Source organism: Phyllostomus hastatus, unplaced genomic scaffold (assembly GCF_019186645.2).
Source record: "Phyllostomus hastatus isolate PE091 unplaced genomic scaffold, TTU_PhHast_1.1 phas_scaffold_129, whole genome shotgun sequence".
Classification (NCBI taxonomy): domain Eukaryota; kingdom Metazoa; phylum Chordata; class Mammalia; order Chiroptera; family Phyllostomidae; genus Phyllostomus; species Phyllostomus hastatus.
Genome location: NW_025334009.1, coordinates 15,232,324 through 15,249,012, shown reverse-complemented (window position 1 = coordinate 15,249,012; position 16,689 = coordinate 15,232,324). Strand labels below are relative to the sequence as shown.

The 16,689-nt window shown below is 46.6% G+C and overlaps 1 protein-coding gene across 2 annotated transcripts in view; it reads right to left on the bottom strand.

Moving 5' to 3' along the window:
• The window catches only part of OSBPL10 (oxysterol binding protein like 10), a 243,446-nt gene that overhangs the window by 150,597 nt on the left and 76,160 nt on the right, over positions 1–16,689 (bottom strand). For both annotated transcript variants that reach the window (XM_045856914.1, XM_045856915.1), the window contains exons 2-3: positions 3,390–3,565; positions 524–603 (exon numbers count right to left, since the gene is read on the bottom strand). In XM_045856914.1, the coding sequence (XP_045712870.1) occupies positions 524–603; positions 3,390–3,565 (256 nt within the window). The remainder of the gene's footprint in view (positions 1–523; positions 604–3,389; positions 3,566–16,689) is intronic.

The following is a 16,689-nucleotide window of genomic DNA, read 5'->3' as shown; positions in this document are numbered from 1 at the left end:
CTGATCCAAGATCTCATCCCGAGTCCTGAGGAGAAAATAATTCATACGTGCATGCCAAATTACCCAAGAACGTTTTTACGCACTCAGAATGCAGAGGCGCCTGGCTGAGTACTTAATCAATTTGGGGGTCTAGGTTTTATTTAAGGATCAGTGACAACAACGAGTCCTCGTGAACAGTAAATCTGACTGCTCTGGCTCCATGCAATGCAATCATCCGCGCCAGCTTCTCGACAGACCAATTAACAGCTGCCCAAATTGACAACACAGAAAGCAATCGAAGTGTCTTTGCGGAATCAGTTCCAAGAAAGTGCCTGCCTGCCTCTTTATCCTATCCACACACAAATCCCACCACTGCTCTCTTGGCTTACACGTTAATGTAGTGGGACAAGCATGAATTCCACTACGGTGTATAGCTTTTAAAAAATAACAGGAAAAACAGCTTCCCCAAAGAAACTGATACGTGGGCTGAAGGGTCACCTTCCAAGGTACTGGAAAGCCTGCTTGTTCCCCCGCGGTTACTCACCTTAGAATTTGTTTCCATGTGATATTTGGCACAAGCGCGAAGCTGAGTCACCCAAAACTGTCTCTCTTTTGCATCAGCAGCTAGAATAGAGAAAGAAACACTTACAGAGACTGTTCCAAAACACATCCAACCTGTTTCTACACCCACCTAAAGGGGGGGGGGGGAGCAGCGAAGGGAGTGAGGGGTAGAGGGAGAAGGAAGGAAAAGCAAATACAGATCTCAAGATTCTCAAGCAGTCTGTACTGATGCAAAAAAAAAAAAAAAATCCAAAAAACAATTACACTAAAATCTCAACAGAAAATTCCCTCTTGAGCCATATTAAAAATGTATTCTGAAATATCTGTTATAAGAACAATTTTGCCATTTTTAAACCTTCTCTGAAAAAGTCATTTCGGCTTCTTTAAGAAGGCAGCGCGGAAGGGGAAACATGATTATTTTCAAATGCCTCTGCCACATGAGGCTAATAGGAGGACCAAAGGACGCCTTCCAGGGCCTCTGTTATCTACCAGCGCTGTACTGTGGCGTTATTAGCATTTACGAAATGAGTATCCAGTTGAATTACCACTTTAATATGTGCTCTCAAGGATTTCTATTAGGATTGGACAGAACAAGAAACCAAATGCTGCCTTAGAGACCCTCACGTTTCCCCCAAAGAGATAGTAACATACAAGTCAACAGCATCGTCATAGCCTTTCATCAACACCCCCACCAAAAGCACATAAAAATATTTCCTTAAAATATTATGGATACATAACATGCCCCAATAAAAATTTAAATATTCAATTTAGGTGCAATTAACTACATAAATGTTTCAATATAATATTAAGTGCATAAATGTCAATGATGCAGAAAACAGAACATTCTCCTAGAAATAACTGTTTACAAAAGTGGGTGTAAGTGCCATTTGTCAATAAAACCCAACCTTCAGCTTGATCTTGCAGGTGAAGAAATCTAGAGTTGTGGACCGGCATTAATACCAGATGAACTTACTAACTTCCAGAGGATTTCGCAAAGACCAGAGCCTTTGTTTCTTAGGAGATGTGAAGGATGAACTGTCGTGTGGGACAGATCCATCCAAAGGCGCAGCACTGAAAACATTCCCCAAAGCTGTGCAGCTAATGACACGAAGATTCAACTCTGGGTGTAGGTGGGATGGGAAATGAAACAGACGCCCCGATTCTTGTGGGATGGGCCAAGAGCCAGCCACAGAGAAGCAGACATTTACCCTGCTTTTCTGCAGTTGCCAAGTGTAAGTTAATTTAGCTTTTGTGATAATTTCGTGCAGATAATGAAACTTTCATATTTGCAATTAAAACTACCCTTAAAAAACAACCACCCTGGGGCTTAATAACCCAGAGAAGAATAACTCAAAGGCAAAATGAGACGGCTCAATTGTCAACTTTGCTGGGTTTTTCTTTTCTTGTATGGGTTTGTGTCATTTTACAAACCACAGGCAGGGGGAGGCAGGAAGTGACATTAAGTCTTCCCCCTGCTATTATTTCTGCTGTAACAATTTATTAAGCAATAAACAGCAAAGCAAAACCCAGGACCACATAAATCTAGCCAGCTGGAGAGCACACTGCATGAATCTCAAAAAAGAACATGAATCTTAGCACATTTCCCCAAAACTGAAAAACTTTCTTCTTCAACTACAGACATTTTTATGTCACAGGCTCCTGGACTGTTTTATGGTTCTGAAAGATGATTTCTGTACAGATAATAAAGAAACACTAGCTTATTCCGTCTCTTGGGAGGAAACTTGGAGGCGGAGCAGTGCAACGGACCGAGAGGTGCTCGACCAAGGACCCCTTGGTCAGGCTTTGCAGAGGCAACCTGTCCTGGTCCGTCCCTGGGGTCAAGGAGAAATGACAAGAGGCCTTTTCTTTGTACTTAGCCTTTACTTGGGCAGAGAAAAATGTCGTAAGAATGCACAATTACCAACTACCTCCTAACACTTAATACATACTACTTTGCCTCAGACCTTAATAAATAACACTGACTCGTGTGTGTGTGTGCGTGTGTGTGTGTGTGTGTGTGTGTGTGTGTGTGTGTGTGTGTTTTGGGGGATGTTTGTTTGCTATTGTTGCAGTGTTTAGTTACTTCGTTAGAAGAAAACTGACTGTTTTTCTGGCAATGCAACTGTACCAGAACACTGGAAGAGTGATCTAGCAATCAAATTATGCTGCTACAGTCAAAGCCAGCATTCCTGAAAAAGCTGTGCGACGCATGTGGCTCGGGGAAGGGGCGGGCAGGGCCAACCGGGATGGCCTGGTGCTGGACTCTCTCAGAGTCGTGATCGGGATACGGGGCACACGTCCGTTTTCAAGAAGCAAAGAGAAGGGGAGAAAGCACACACAGGAAATTAACTCAACACCAGCTGGTCTCTCACCAGGCTCACAACAGATTAAATAAAATGTAAATGAAGGAGCCCTTTACTAAGAGACGTTCTCGAGAAACTTTGGGGGAGGAGGGCATGATGGCCCCTAAAAGGCTTGCTTTGTCCTTACAGCCCAAAGCGCCCACAGGACGATACAGTGCAGGTTCACACCACAAGGTCAAAGGAAATGTACACTGAGCTAATAGGAAAAATCTGCCCCAGCCCTAGGGCTCAGCTGGCTTTGCAATCACTCACCTTCCCTTTGTCCTTAATTCCTCAATTAGAACCAGCAATTCCTAATGTCAGGCCATTTCCCACCCTTGGGGTAAAAGAGGCAGCAACTGTGTCACCACAAAGTCATCAAACACAGCAAATTGTTAAAGATGATTTTTAAAAAAAAATCAAACAAGAAGAGAGCCGTCACCATGGTAATCCTGAATCGTGTAGCCCACGCGGCCTGGCTGAAAAGGTAGCAACAGAAGACCATACCTCTCAGTTTGTACATCTCTCCGTTAGCGGAATACACCACTAGCATGTGGGGAGCTTCGTCGCTCAGGGACACGATGGCTCCGGATAAAGACAGGGCTCCTCGAGGCTTCTGGTGCTTGCTCTGCTCATTCACAAAATACTGCAGGATGCCAGCCTCAAAGTCGAGCACGAAGTACCTGTGACAGCAGAGAAACCGCAGTGCATCACTTTTCTCCTCCAGCCCGTTGCTCACAGCAAGGAAGAAAAGGAAAGGGGTCCTTCAATTGACATCAAAGCTCCAAATCCAGGAAGCTGGAAACCAATGTCCTCCACAGGTGCCCTCAGAGATCAGCCCGAGGTGGGAGAGGGCACTTGATTCCTGAGTCAGAATGGAGCCTGGGGTGGGCACTGCAGGAAAGAGCCAGGTCCATCCAGGACTTGGTGCAATGCCCACCACTTCACCTGGCGCCCAGATACCACAGCAAACCTCAGAAGAGCAGATGCACTGGGACACAGGCTGTTAGCATGCTCCTTATAACTTCCTGGGAACAACTGGAATTCTCTGCACCTCTACGAGAGGCCCTTTTACACCCTGGTGGCTGCAAGCTGGGCCTTGAACTTCCAGCCAGTAGCATGGTTGCCATGAGGAAGCCAGCTCCTTGGGAGTCACCTGGCAGGGAACTGGTGGTGCTTATACAGCCACCTGGGCACACTCCAGGGGGCCCCTTCTAGCTATCGTTTTTTCATGCAAACAGATGAGAATTTCCTCCACTCTGGGAGGGGCAATGCCATTGGGCTCCACATCTAGGGTCACAAAAACAAAAACCCCAAAACAGACAACTACAAGTTGCCTAAATTACTACAATAAATCTTTGTAGCCAAAACCTGGCCTCTGTATAGCCTTCACCTACCTCCTCGGGAGTAGTTAGGACAACGCCCCCTTGTCCACCAGGACAGAACTGTCTCTAAAAGTTTCTTCTGTGGCCTAGATGCCTCACACAGTGCCTAACTTTTCCCACTTCTCACCTTCTGCTCCTCCTTCCTGGTTACCAGCTGGCTCCCACCACAGGACCTTTGCTCGTGCTGTGCCCCCTGCCTGGAGCAGGTACTCTAAGTGTGGTCCACAAATGTTGACAGTTCCCAAATCGTCACCAGTCCACGAGGGATTTTTGAAACTTTCCCTGCCGTCTGGCTTTGCTTCAACATCCAGCTACATGATCAGTGGGTTGGTCTCAAACGGTTCAGATGCTGCCCAACACGTGTGGCACACACAAGCTACATGCTAGTCATGAAGCAACCACAATGCAACCGAGGGGGAGGGGGAAGAGCAGGTCCTTTGGCACAGCTTGAGAAATACCTGCCCAGAAAGCTATCCCCGCCCCCAAAGCCTAGAATACAGTTCTTTCTCTTTTCACCATGTTCACTTCTCAGCCTCCAGGAACAGCTCAAGTACCCCTGACTCGAGAAAGTTTCTCCTGACCAGGTCAATATCCTACCCCCAAGGCCTCACAGCACCTTAAAACGATCCTGCCTGGCTGTGGCCCCAACAGGAGTCTCCACCTGCAGAATTATCTGATTCCATGTCTAGTTTCCTTCATAGACTGATTTTACACTGCCTGGAAGGGAACGGTGTCCCCTCCCCCGGTGCCCAGCACAGCATCTGCCACTTCATTGATCTCAGCTAACATTTATGAATGAATGAATGAATAAATGGGAAGAAAAAACTACTAAATTCCACAATTTCTAAGCCGTGCACCAAAGTTCCTGGGAGTCACTACTGTGAACTCACAGGACACTGCGGAACATTTTACGTTTGAGGGAGACACAGCAATCCTCAAACGTAGGTCAGCACCATGCTCACAACTAACTCCGGCGGGGTTCACGGTCTGGATATTAGATTTTGCACGACACCCTCGAATGACAGTGTTTCGTGGCAAAGCTGGGTTTTCAGCAAGTTCTGGGAATAAATGCCAACATCCACGTGGAAGAGGAAGAGAGGGCAACAGTGCCCCATGTGGTTCTGAGGCTTGCGAAGCCACGCGGCACCCATCCCATCCATGAGTAACTGTGGTTATCTAACAAAGAAATCAAAACATATTTCTTTCCATGTTTTGTTTATGGTGTTGGGGCTAAGTTGTTAGGACATAAATCTGTATGAGGTTGTTTGGAGCTAACCTCTTACATAAAACCACACAATGTTTTTTTGACCTATAGGCACCAGGAGCCAAGAAAGTTTAGAAACCTCTGACCTCATTCATTCTCACGGCTACCTAACACATGCCTGTTACCCCCACTTCACACATCTGCTGAGACTCAAACGCCAAACCCCAGCCCCCCTGCTCTGTGGGCGAGGCCTCTGCTTCCCACGGAAGTCCCCCCTTGTCACTTTCTCCACGCCGCCTCTCCTGTACCTACTTAGCTACTCTCTTCCCCAAACCATCCTGCCCCACAGAGCTAACGCAGCTGAAAGCTCCTTTCCTGGCCACAGAGGTCCCCTCCCCCAGAGCAAGGTGCAGCCACCTGCCTGCCCAGGGGCCCCAGACGCCCAAACTCCAATTTCCCTAAGAGAATTTCTCCCACCTTTATTATTTTTAACATTCCAAATGGCCTGACCAAAACTCTCTGTTCCACCCCTGGCTTTCCCTCCTATCTGTTGAGTCACCATAACAAAGATGTACATCTGGTTTTCACCGTTAGCACGAATACATCAAGACAAAAACGACTCAGACATCAACCAGGACTATTCAAAGTGTGACGCGGCCCAGCGGGACCAACACTGCCTGGGAGCTTGTTATAGAAATGTCCATTCTGGGGCCCTGCCCCAAACCTGCAGGATCAGAAGCTGAGAAAGGGGCCCCGGAAGCGGGGCTCTAACCAGCTGCCAGGGGACTCGGCCACAGCTCTGAGTCCAAGAAGTACTGGCCTAACCTAGGGGGCCACCCCCAAATCCCTGTCCTCGGCTGCCAGGAGACACAGCCAGAATACACAGGGTGAGGCAAGAGTAGGTTTACAGTTGTTCGTATGGGAAATACTTCAATAATTAGTAAATAATACAAGAATAAACTCTGTTTTGTGTACTCACAACTGTAAACCTCCTTTCTCCCGGCCCCACATTTCCAGCTCCTCTTGCAGTGAGAACGTGGCCATCCGACTGAGCTTTAGCCAGCACATATGAACAGAAGTAATGCAGGCCGGGTCCGTGACACCCAGGCAGACACGCGTACCCACTTGCTCACACACACTTTCACACCCGCAGTGGAACGGCGATCATCTACAGGGCAACTTGAGACCCCCACCACCAGTATGACAAACGCTCAAAAAGGAAGGTGCCCGTGTCCTCGAACCACCCCGTGAAAAGTGTCACCTGCTGAGGAACGCCCACCTCACACCGCTACCTGAATAAGAAACAGTTCTGTCTCATGCGGCCACTAAGACCGAGGCCTGTTACAGCAGCTGGCCTCACGCACCCACCCCAAACCTTATGCACTTGCATTTTCAGATCCTTCCTCTTAAAATTTGCTCTTCCTCCTTTATGTGGGACGAAAACCAAAGTCCTGCAATGAGAGAAGAGCGAGGGTAGTTTCTGAGCTGCCAATGGTCCAGTTATTTAAGTGTTCATCCTGCTTTCTCTTTAGGAGTAAGTGTTCCCAGCCTGACCTGCGTTTCAAGTCATGGTGACCCAACGTGACCGTCCCCGTGCAGACACTGCTCCTGGCTAGTCACAGCTACAGTCCTCACATGTGCGGGAAGGAAAACTTGGCTCCAACTGTTGCACTTGGTGTGGCCCCCGCCCTGGGCCCTCACCCCACAGAGCAATGGCCTCTCCCACTACTAAACACGCCACCTTTATTACACAGGTGGTGGCAGACAAAGAAGAGGATACCTGAACGGGCCTCAAAGGAAGGGGGGAAGGGCTGACCACCTTTCTCCCCACCGCCTCTATCAGCTTATCTTTGGGGAACCCGTCAGCCTTCCTCTCCCCTAGAGGCAGCTTCCCACACGCACCCCGGTCAAATGACTGCCCCTGTATTTGCAAAGGACATTACTCAGAAGCCGCGACAAAGAAATGAATGGAATGCTGCTGTTATTTTTCCCAATAAGGATGACAGAATAACCAATTAATGTCACATTATGCAGGATATGGGGACACACTAATGATTTTTCACATTACCTATTTCCAACTGACACCTTAATTCTACCCTCCTGCCTCAGCTAGGGGGGGAAAAACCGTATTTCCACTACTCCCTAAAATAGTTTAAATGCAAATGCACACATTTGAATCATGTGCACTAAGGAAGATCAATAATTGACTCCTTTCCTGAAGACAGTTAAAAACTGTATTTGGAGAGGGCAACAGGAGACTGATTAAAAATTGCAACAAATTAAGCACGGTGTTCTTCCAGGATGGCCTCTGAAAGTCAAGTTAGCTCGTGTCACATGCAGGTAAGAACTGTCCATATGGCATTAAGGAGGGCAATGTCTGCTGGGCACGTCCCCCGGCAGGAAACAAATTACATTCGGTTCCCTGCCGGGTCACGGCTCTGGCAGGCACTGCTGCTGGGAGCTCGCAGCTCCGTCCCAAAGTCGCAGCTTTCATTCTAAACGGGAAAGCGAACCGTATTTCTAGATGAGGCCTCATTAAACCAAGGGAAATTGCTTGACAAAATCCTGAAACATTCTTTAAGGGCCTTACTTACAGAGAAACAAGTAAGACCAACCTCATTTCAGCGTGTCCTTCGTAGTGTTGAACTCCAGTATGCACCCTGCCTGATGTGTCAGTGAACTAAATGGTATACAAAGAGCGTATTTTCTCTGCTATGTTAACAAACCAAGGAACGTACTGGAGAGAGAAAGGAGCCGATGAGGAGAGAAATTGAACCCATAAAGAGAGCCATCTTGGTGCCATTCTTGACGCCAGCTTCTCAGTGGCACCCTTGCCTGATGCCAAAGCTGGGAGCCATGGCAAATGGCAAGTCCCTTCCTGGGAAGCGCTGAGGACAAGCCATGGCCTACTACCATCCTTCCGACTAACCCCACTGCTCTAGAAAGAACACACAAGTGCATACACTTACACCCATACACCAATACCCACAGACACTCACAGATATACTCTTGCTCCAATGTGCTCACACTCCCATGCCCACATCCACACTGTATACACACACACATCCACACTCACTTGCACGTGCTCTTCCACGCATACACACAAGGCAGCACCCTTACCTATTGCTGCTTCCAACACTTGCATCTCTGAGGGTCATTTGTCTCCACTTGTGGTCTTTTAATACTCCCCCATCTGCCTGGGAAAGCTTCCCTAAGGTTCAGCTTTAGGATCTGAAAGTTACAAACATGCATTTGTACTTTGGCGGGGGGCCCAAGAGCACACCATCCGCCATGGGCCAAACTCCCGCGAGCAGCAGTACAAAGGGAAAGAATGGGGGGGTGACAGGGAAGCCCCGGGGAATTAGCTCATTCATGCTGATGGGAAGTTACAACCAAATTACAAGAAAATTACAGAAAGAATAAAAATGCAGTGAGATAAATCTTTTGAAGAAGAGCTTTTGCCAGACAGGCTGCTCCTGACAAAAAGCTAAATCATTCCACCTAAATTTAAAAGCGAAAATTGAAACGACAGGAGTGAAGGGCCTGAGAACGGGAGGGCATCACCCGCTCCTGGAAGACGGAGCAGAACACCTTTCACGCCCGTGTTCCTGCTGTTTCCTGAACACACGCCAGGACTCTTCCTGGCCCCATGAGGCTCAGCCCCTTGTCTCCACAGCAGACACGGGGACCAGAGCCATCCGAGCCCTGCCTGCTAGGCCCCCCCACCACCACCGCCCACGTGAAAGCGGGATGACCGCCTCAGCCTCCGGGCATCCGCCTCACCTTCCGCAGGTACTCCATCTTCTGAGAAGCACCTGCTCCAAACGGCTGGAGCCCACTGGACCTGGCCCAGGCGCTGACTTCCATACCCTGCCTCGTCCTGACTAACGACAACAGTGACCTTTTCTTCAGCCTAAGACCCTCCTCTGGGTTCAAGTATCCACTGCCTGACTATTCCGGAATGCCAATCACCAGCCCGCCAACACACCAAAGCAGCAGAGACCCTCACAGAGGCGCAGGAGGAGCTCGCTGCAAGGAGCGGTTCTTTCCAGCACTGTGCACACCGATTCTTGCCGCTTCAGCAGCTTTCCAGTTCCACTCTGCCCGCGACCACTCAAGACTTCGCCGTGTTTGAAATCTAGAATCACTGTGTTTCTACAACTTCCAATCTATTGCTGATGGAAAATAAAATCACTGAAGGAGAAAAATCAGCAAATGGAATACAGTATGTCAAGTGGTGGATGTATTTTCCTAAGTTTGCCTTCAATCTTCAAAATTAATATCATCTGCTAATCATTTCTTGAGCCCTTTTCACCATCAGAGAGCAGCATATTAAGGTTCTCCCCAAAGTCATGTCCTCGGAGCTGCCGGTTTCCATAAGAGAGGGTGTCTGTGCATCTCGGGTGGGCCCGTGACGCAGGCCCACCTGATCATTGTGGTCTCCTCACCTCAGGAGAGGTCCTGGCTTGGGACAGGAGGCTAAATCTTCCAGAATTTCTTTCATGATAACTAAACTTCCTGGAGAGGAAGGTGCTGGATCCTACCATTCATCGAAAACACACAACAGCGTCTAAGGCACAGCACCTGCAGGCAACTTGGGTTCTCCCCGAGCTTTAAAGTCTGGAGTCCTTCAACTCCTGGGATGTGTGGCAGTGCCTGGAGAAATGCAATAACCTTCTTACACCTCTCCGCTACCTACAACCTGACCCTGTGTGACCAGAGACTTCCACCATCGCCGCCACCCCCCGCCCCCCAATCCACCAAGAGAGATGCCAGTATTCCAGAAGGCACTACATTGCCCCTGGGGCCCTCAGGGGTCGCCAGCAACCATGGGACAAATACCGTATTTCTTGGACCATAAGACACACCTAGGTTTTAAAGGAGGAAATTAGGGAAAAAAAATTTGAAGCAAAATATGTAGTAAAATATTTAATAACATAAATAACATAATATTTCACCAATGTAAATGTAAAGCTACATTCAGACTATAAGATGCATCCCCATTTCCTCCCAAATTTGGGGGGGAGATGCGTCTTACAGTCTGAAAAAGACGGTGTATTCCATTATAGAAGAACTTGATCCATTATTCAACATATGCGGTCATGTAATACAACAAGTTAAATCTCAATACCAGGAAAACTCAATGTGGCCCGTCTGTAGCAGAATCATTATAAACTGAACCATTAATAAAAAGAATCGCTGCTATTTACCGAGCACTTTCCTCGCATCACGCATTTCCTGCTACACACACATTAACTCACGATACCTCCCAGCAATCCCAGGAAGGAGATGTGATCCTAACCCCTTTCTACAGATGAAAACTTTGAGTGCAGGAAGGTTAACCACATGCTCAAGACCTTCCAGAGAGGAAATTGTGGGGACAGATTTTAACAGGCTGTCTAGCATTAGAGCCCAAGGCTCCAAACCGGCAATTTTCAACCAGTGTGCTGCAAGAATTTTAAAAGCATGCAATACCTGCCTATTTATTCAGGGCCACTGACCTTTTTCCCTTAGATTGTCAAAGGAAAAAAAAATGACAACAGCCAACATGACAATAGCCGCCCCATGTAAATGAATCAAAATTATATCTATTTTTTGTCATATTAGCAAAAAATATATTTTTCGGTGTGCTGCAGAATTTTAGTAATTAGTTTATGTGTGCCGTGAGATGAAAAAGGTTGGAAATTGCTGCTCCAAACCATTAAGATATTGTGTGCTGATTAAAATGAAGTTTTCACCATAAAGATGCAAAAACATAGGGTCAATACCACAGAGCAAACCGGCAGAAATGCAAGAAGACAATAAACAAAATGCAATCGGACTGGACATTTTAGAATCCTAGGGCCAGAATTTGACCCATATGCAGAAAACAAAAATATATAGATTCAAAACAACATAATCCCAAATTTTATTTTCAGTTTTACAAATAATCACATGCCCCATTTTCTTTCGGTTTGCTCGATCCACTGAGCCACACCAGCCACGGTTTATGCTCCATTTTGTTTTTTAATGCACATGGAACATTTTCCAAAACAGCTGAAAAAAACAAACATTTAGAAGTAGAAATTTTGTCACTCACACTCTTAGCTGGTACCTCATAGCAAAATAAATTTTGAGTACATTAAAGGCTTAAATTTAAAAAATAGATTAGTTTTAATAATATATTATATAACATATATACCGTATACTTTATTTTTATATTAATTATGTAATGTACAGTAACATTGTTATTAACTAGAGAAATAGGAGTGACTATTTTTAAACCTGAAAGTGGAGAAAGCATTACGACAAGAGAGCAAAACCATTAAAAAGGTATTAACTCATATTTCTAAATAAAAAGTAAAAACATCTCTAAAGTAAAAAGTAACCCATAAATGAATTAGAAGGCAACCAGCATAGTTTTAAAATTTTTGAATTGCTTTCCATCTAAAATAAAATTAATAAAATGTAATTAAATTAAATTCGATTTTAACAAAAACAATTCCTTATGGTTTGCATCAGCTACTTCCTGCTTCTGAATCCATGGAGAACTGGTTGAAACCATGGATTCCTGAGTCCCGACCCCACACCTAGAGGATCCGAATCCTTGAGGAAATCAGGTCCAGAAATCAGGGACGTGAACTTCAAAGTCTCCCTAAATCACCTCGCGGTGTAAGAACCAGCACAAAGCCAGAGGCAAGATGAAAGCTCACATAGTGAGCCGTCTCCGGCTTCCCTGTGGGTCCAGCGAGCTTCGCCACCTCCATCATTCACGCATTAAACATCTGTGCGCCCACAGGCGGCCCAGGCAGTGGATTTCTTGGCTCTGTCACTTTGGAAGTATTTTTGAGAAAGATTTAAAGACAAGCTACAAAAGCCACCTGACTTAAGAGTTCCTGCATAATCGGATTACTGGCAGTGTCTCAAACAGGTAGGTACGCACCTGGGCAGAGGGGCCCCAGGGGCCTCGAACCCCTGATAAAGCAGCAGTGTAAGTCCAAGTGAACTTTTCACACAAGATTTGATGATGCTCAGCCCTTGGATTTGGTCTGTGATGAGATTTGATCTGCTCTTGAGGACTGGGTGATTTAATACCCAAAGAGCCGAGACCCATCCAACAAGTATTAATCCAGGCCTGCCAAATATTGCCCCCTCCCCTTCAGAACTCCTGTTAACTCGTGCGTTTCCGGTGCCTTTAGGTGAGACCATCACACTATTAAGTAAACTGTAAAATATCAAGATGGGCCTTAATGCTCACCATTCATATGCCTGTTCTTGCCGTCCACAATGCAGGAACTTACCCTAGGGATGCCTGACATGGGCTGAGTCTTGATTCAAGCCCCTGCTTTGCACTGGAAGCTTGAACACACACGTGGAAAGAGATTCGGACACTTGCTAAGCCCTGGGGTGAAGACGGGTGGGTATTCCCCACCAAGCAAAGGGAGACGGGATGCTGGCCTGTGGCGACCAGGGGAAGCAATTTGGAGCCTAAGCCGGCCCTTCCACTGAGCTTTAACCTCAAATCTCCAATGGAGTCAGTCCCTGAATTCTACTGCCCATGGATCCAAGGGTCCTTTATTTTTCCCTCAGGGTTTCAGCATAGAAAAGGCATGAAATAATGGGGTAATGCGAGGCCTAATGGATGGCCTGGGCCTGTGCTCTTCAATCTTGAGCTGCATCAGAATCACCTGGCAGATCGTAAACACAGCTTCCTGGGCCCCTCCCCCAGGGTCTCTGGCTCAGGAGGGCTGGGCTGGAGCACGAGAAGCTAGAGCTTTAACAAGGCCCCAGGTGAGGCTGCTGCTGCTGCAGCTGCAGGGAGGATCACGCTTCCAGAGCCAGTGTTTCCAACTTTTTGTGACAAGGGCCTTCATCCACTGAGCATCGAGGCCCGCATCTGCAAAGGCAGAAAGCTGGCTAACTCTCCTTTGCAGACCACCCACCACCACTGTGCCCAAAGGTCTGTCTGGTTATAAAACAAGAACTTCCATGAGTGCGTATCACATTTCTCCATGCAGACAGTCAATGGGACCTAATGCTCATATTGCACGGCATCAGCACTTCGGTTAATTGAAGACAACGCCAACAAGACAGAACTTAAAACAAGAGCCTGTATTCGTTCTTTCTGGAGGCGCCATGGAAATACTAGGAACACAACATAATCACAGCTCACACCTGGTTCGCAATGTGGTCAGCAATGTGGTAGTTCGAATTGTGGACACATATAGAGACTCTATACAAGCCCAACTTTAGAAGAAGTTCACTTTGATTCCAAAATTAAGTTTTATTTCCAAGAATTCACTCCTTTAAAAACAACTTATGTACACTGAGCTAGCACCGTGTTGTAAGTGCTCAGGGATGGGACAGACAAGGTCCCTCTGATGGGGGTGGGTGGTGGAGGAACAGCCCCAACAAACAATAAAATATTCACTAAAATAAGTACAAAACTACAGCTGTGACAAGTGTCTCATGGTAAGAAAAGAGTAGAACATAACCTAGCTAAGGAGTTCCCAAGGACAAACGTCCGTAAACTGGCAAATGGATAAGCAAAATGTAAAACATCCAAACAACTGAATGTGACATTTGAGCGATAAAAACAACAAAAACACTGGTGCATGCTACAACGTGGGTGACCCTCAGAAATAACTGTGATGCGAAAGAAGCCAGATGCAAAAGATGACGCTTTGTGTAGTCTCATTTATATGAAATGTCCAGAAAAGGGAAGGTTATAGAGCCAAAAAGCAGATCAGCGGCTGTCTGGAGCAGGGGATGGGACCAGGAATAACTACAAACTGACTAGAGAGAACTACTTCAGTGACAGAAATGTGCTCAGAGTGGACTGTGGTGATAGCTGCACAGCTGTTATAATTAACTAAACATTACTGCACTGTACATTTGCAATGGGTAAATGCTATGGTATGTAAATCACCCTTTAATAAAGGCATTAAGAAAACCTCAGTGTTCGTGGCAGTAGCCTAGACCAGGTGGGGGTGGCAGAATTACTGCAGAGGAGATGTCCATTAGCAATTGGGTAAATGGACCTGGAGCCCAGAGGAGGTCTGATCTGGGGAAATAAAGTTGAAATAAGAAGACATTGAGGCCAAGGGCATGGACTAGATTGCATAGACGGAGAATGGGGCGGAGGTGGGGGGGGGGGGGAAGCAGGGAGCAGAGAGCTTAGGACCCAGACTTGAGGAACGCTAGCATTAACCAGAAAACCAGACAGAAACCCAGACAGAGGGAGGGGGCAGGAAAACCAGCCCCAGAAGAAGAAATTTAAGGAGGGAGGGAGCAGTCAACTGTGTCCAATGCTAACAAAATGCCACTAACAACTGGAACATGCCGTGTTTGTGACCGTACACTGATGTAGCTGCATACTTCAGGATTCATGGATTCCCGTGACCCTACTTGGTTATGAAGCAAATCAGTTCTTGTTGATGTAGCAAGCCTATAAGAAACAGGAAAAGAACTTTCCTTAACTCCCAAATACGTACTGCCTACATCTGCCAACGGTTCCCAGGACCCATGTTCCACTGTTACTTGGGACAGTGGAACGATTACTGGGTTGAACCTGGGGTTTGCAACCTGAGCTCCAGCACTGACTAACTCATGGTCTAAAACCAAGTACAGCAGAGACAGCTGACTATCTACCAAATATCCATTTTCTCTTGTCTCTCCAGTCAAGAAAACTCCAATTTTTAGGTGGGCCCAATGCACTAGGCCAAAATGCATCCCCTGATCTTCCTTTCAGTTAGAGGTAGTCATTGGGCTAAGTTCCAGCTAATGAGGAACAGTGATGTATTAGACGCCTTCCCTCCTCTGCCTGTTTTTTGGGGAAGATGGATTTGATGGCTAGAATTCCAAAACTTCCCTTGGACTTTGAGAACATGGCCAGCCCCCAGGAATGGTGAGGTGAACACTTAAAAGGAATTGGGCCTCTGAAATCCGTGAAACTACAAATCAACCCTGAGAAGCTTACCTCCGGATTTCTTCTATGTGACACAAAAATAAAGCCTGCCCATTAGAATCATGGGGTATCGTGGCCTGAACTTTGTCCCCTCAAAACTCCTACGTGGAGGCCCTAACCCTCAGTGTGACTGTATTTGGAGACAGGGCCCAGAAAGGAGAAATTATAATTAAATAAGGTCAAAGAGGTGGGGCCCTTGAAATGACAAGCAGCGTCCTCATGAGAAGAGATGGCAGGGAGCTCACTTCCTCTGTGTGCACACGGCAAGATGGTAGCCGCCTACAACCCACAAGAAAAGACCTCAGAGTAAAGCTTACCTCGCCTGCCCCCCTTCATCTTGAACTTCCCAGCCTCCAGGGCTGGGAGACACGAAGTTTTCTTAAGCCGCCCAGTCTGTGACACCGTGTTATAGCAACCCAAGCAGACTAACACCTGGAAACTTTTTACAACTCCCAATCCCAGCATGCACTTAGACCAATTAATTCAGAATCTCGGAAGGCGGGGGTGAGACCCAGGTACTAACAGTTTTTCCCAGCTCCTCGAAGGTGATGGCAATTGCAGCTGAGTTGGAGAACTAGTGGCTGACTCCCCCTGCGTGCGGACCTACGGATCACAGCTGAACGCAAATCTTAACTGACACATCAACCCATATGCCTCGTCTTCCTCTACCAGCAGGAGCACCTTTAAAATAGGGTTATAATGCTTATTGCTTCCCTATTAGTCAATCCCACTGTATACCAAACGCTAATGACACACTGGTAAACAGGTCACTACTCCTGCCCTCCAGAAGCTTATAGTTAAGTTATCTGAAAAGATACATGAATCTGTTCTATGAGCAAAAGCAGGAAACTAGGTAACTACTACAATTAATTGGGGGCAACCATAATGCAGAACCCAGAAAAGGTAGCATGGATGAGTAGTAATCATTATCTCCATATCAAATGAAAGTTAATAACCTATTCCAAATCTAAACAGTGTTTCAGCAAGCACTCAGTAATTAACTGCTGAGAAGAACTCAACATTAGTGCTACACCCCCACTGCTGACATGCATGCACACACGTGCAGCACTAAAAATTACACTTAACTAGTCTGAGTCTAGGTCAAACTTACTTTTGGGGGGGGGGTGATTACTCAAAATCTGTACCCCTTCAAATGAACTGATGGAGGCCAGGTGGGAGGGTGCCAGGGAACAGGTGTAAAAGGTGAAAGGATTAGGAAGTCCAAGTTGTCGTTTATAAAATGTCCCAGAGATGTAAGGTACAGCATAGGGA